This window comes from Mastomys coucha, unplaced genomic scaffold (genome assembly GCF_008632895.1).
Source record: "Mastomys coucha isolate ucsf_1 unplaced genomic scaffold, UCSF_Mcou_1 pScaffold13, whole genome shotgun sequence".
In the NCBI taxonomy this organism is placed as follows: Eukaryota; Metazoa; Chordata; class Mammalia; order Rodentia; family Muridae; genus Mastomys; species Mastomys coucha.
This window is the reverse complement of record NW_022196895.1, coordinates 9,032,927-9,034,274: the sequence shown is the minus strand read 5'-3', so window position 1 is coordinate 9,034,274 and position 1,348 is coordinate 9,032,927. Positions and strand designations below refer to the sequence as shown.

The 1,348-nt window shown below is 60.0% G+C and overlaps 1 protein-coding gene across 3 annotated transcripts in view; it reads left to right on the top strand.

Annotated features, from left to right (window-relative positions):
* The first annotated feature begins 976 nt into the window (after positions 1-976).
* Ankrd29 (ankyrin repeat domain 29) overlaps positions 977-1,348 on the top strand; it is a 54,271-nt gene continuing 53,899 nt past the window's right edge. The window contains exon 1 of one of the 3 annotated variants that reach the window (XM_031364981.1): positions 977-1,133. In XM_031364981.1, the coding sequence (XP_031220841.1) occupies positions 1,122-1,133 (12 nt within the window). In that variant the 5' untranslated portion in view covers positions 977-1,121. The remainder of the gene's footprint in view (positions 1,134-1,348) is intronic. The other 2 variants (XM_031364990.1, XM_031364987.1) reach the window with 2 other exon arrangements.

Here is a 1,348-nt window from a genome sequence, read left to right as displayed (position 1 = left end):
CAACGGGGGTCGGGAGGAGACACCACAGAGTCTTGGGGGGTGGGGGGGGGGGGGGGGGGGGGGAGAAAAAGAATGAGAAAGAGGAACATAAAAATAGCCATTTGGAAGAGTGGTGGGATGGTGGACCAATTCTTCTAAAACCTCATTTTAAAATACCAAAGAACTCTCTTCCGTAATGAAGGCTGAGCGTCAGCAATACAATGTTCCTCCTAGGTGTGTCTGAGGACTTACATGTGTGGCTACGACTGAGAAGAAGGTTGGTATGAGGAGCTGGCGTGGCATGAATGGAATTTGGAAAGTGTGTGTGTGAGTGTGTGTGTGTGTGTGTGTGTGTGTGTGTGTGTGTGTGTAGGGCGGATGTCTGAGTGTGGATATCTATGGGGGGATGGTGTGCGACCTGAGTGTGGAGAACTTCCTGTGTGGAGAATCTGCATGAATGGTGTGAGGCATGAGTGTGGAGGATGTCACTGCGCAATATGGAGAACTTTGTGTGTGGAAGCTGTGTCTGTGAAGAACTTTCTGGAACATATGTGAAATATGATGCTAGTGTGAAGAGCATCCCGTGGGAGCATGGACACTGGGTGTGAAAGCTCTACCTGGAGTGTAGGAGACAGCGTGGAGGGTGTGTACAAGGTGTGTGTGTGTGTGTCTGTCTGTCTGTCTGTCTGTCTGTGTGTCTGTGTGTGTGTGTGTGTGTGTGTGTGTGTGTCTGTGTGTCTGTGTGTGTGTGTGTGGTGTAGGATGTCCGAGTGGAGTGCATGCTGGATGCAGAGTGTGGAGAACTCTGTGTGAAATGTGACTTTGGTGTGGAGAGTGTCCTGGACCTGGAGTCTAGAGAACTCTACATGGAAGCCTGACCTGAGTGCGGAGAGCTCGGAGAGTGCACGCGGAGCTCGGAGCTGTGCTATGAGCCCGCGGGGTGAGGCGTGCCAGCGCCGGCGGGCAGGGGGCCAGTGCGCGCGCCCGCCTGGCCGCCCCTGCGCGTGCCCGGGCACCGCCCTGTCTGTCACCGGCCGCGGGAGCGCGCGGGGCCGCCCCTCTGCGGCGGGCGGGCGGCTGGGCGTGCGGATGCGGAGAGCGAGCGGGGACCTGCGGGCGGTGGCGCCGCGGACACGTGCAGGATGTCCTTCAAGGTGAGTGGCGCAGCGCGGGCCGGGAGGGCGGGCTCCGGGCGGCTCCTCCGCCCGCTTCTCGGCCGCTTTCCTCACTTTCCGCCGGGGTCTAGGGAGCCCCGCGGGGAGCCCGGGACTGTCGCCATAGTAACAGGCCGCGGCTGGGGAGAAGCGGGTGGAGGTCAGGGCTTCCCCGCAGCATCCCCAGGAAGGCAGGCCCTCAGGGTCCCCCCCCC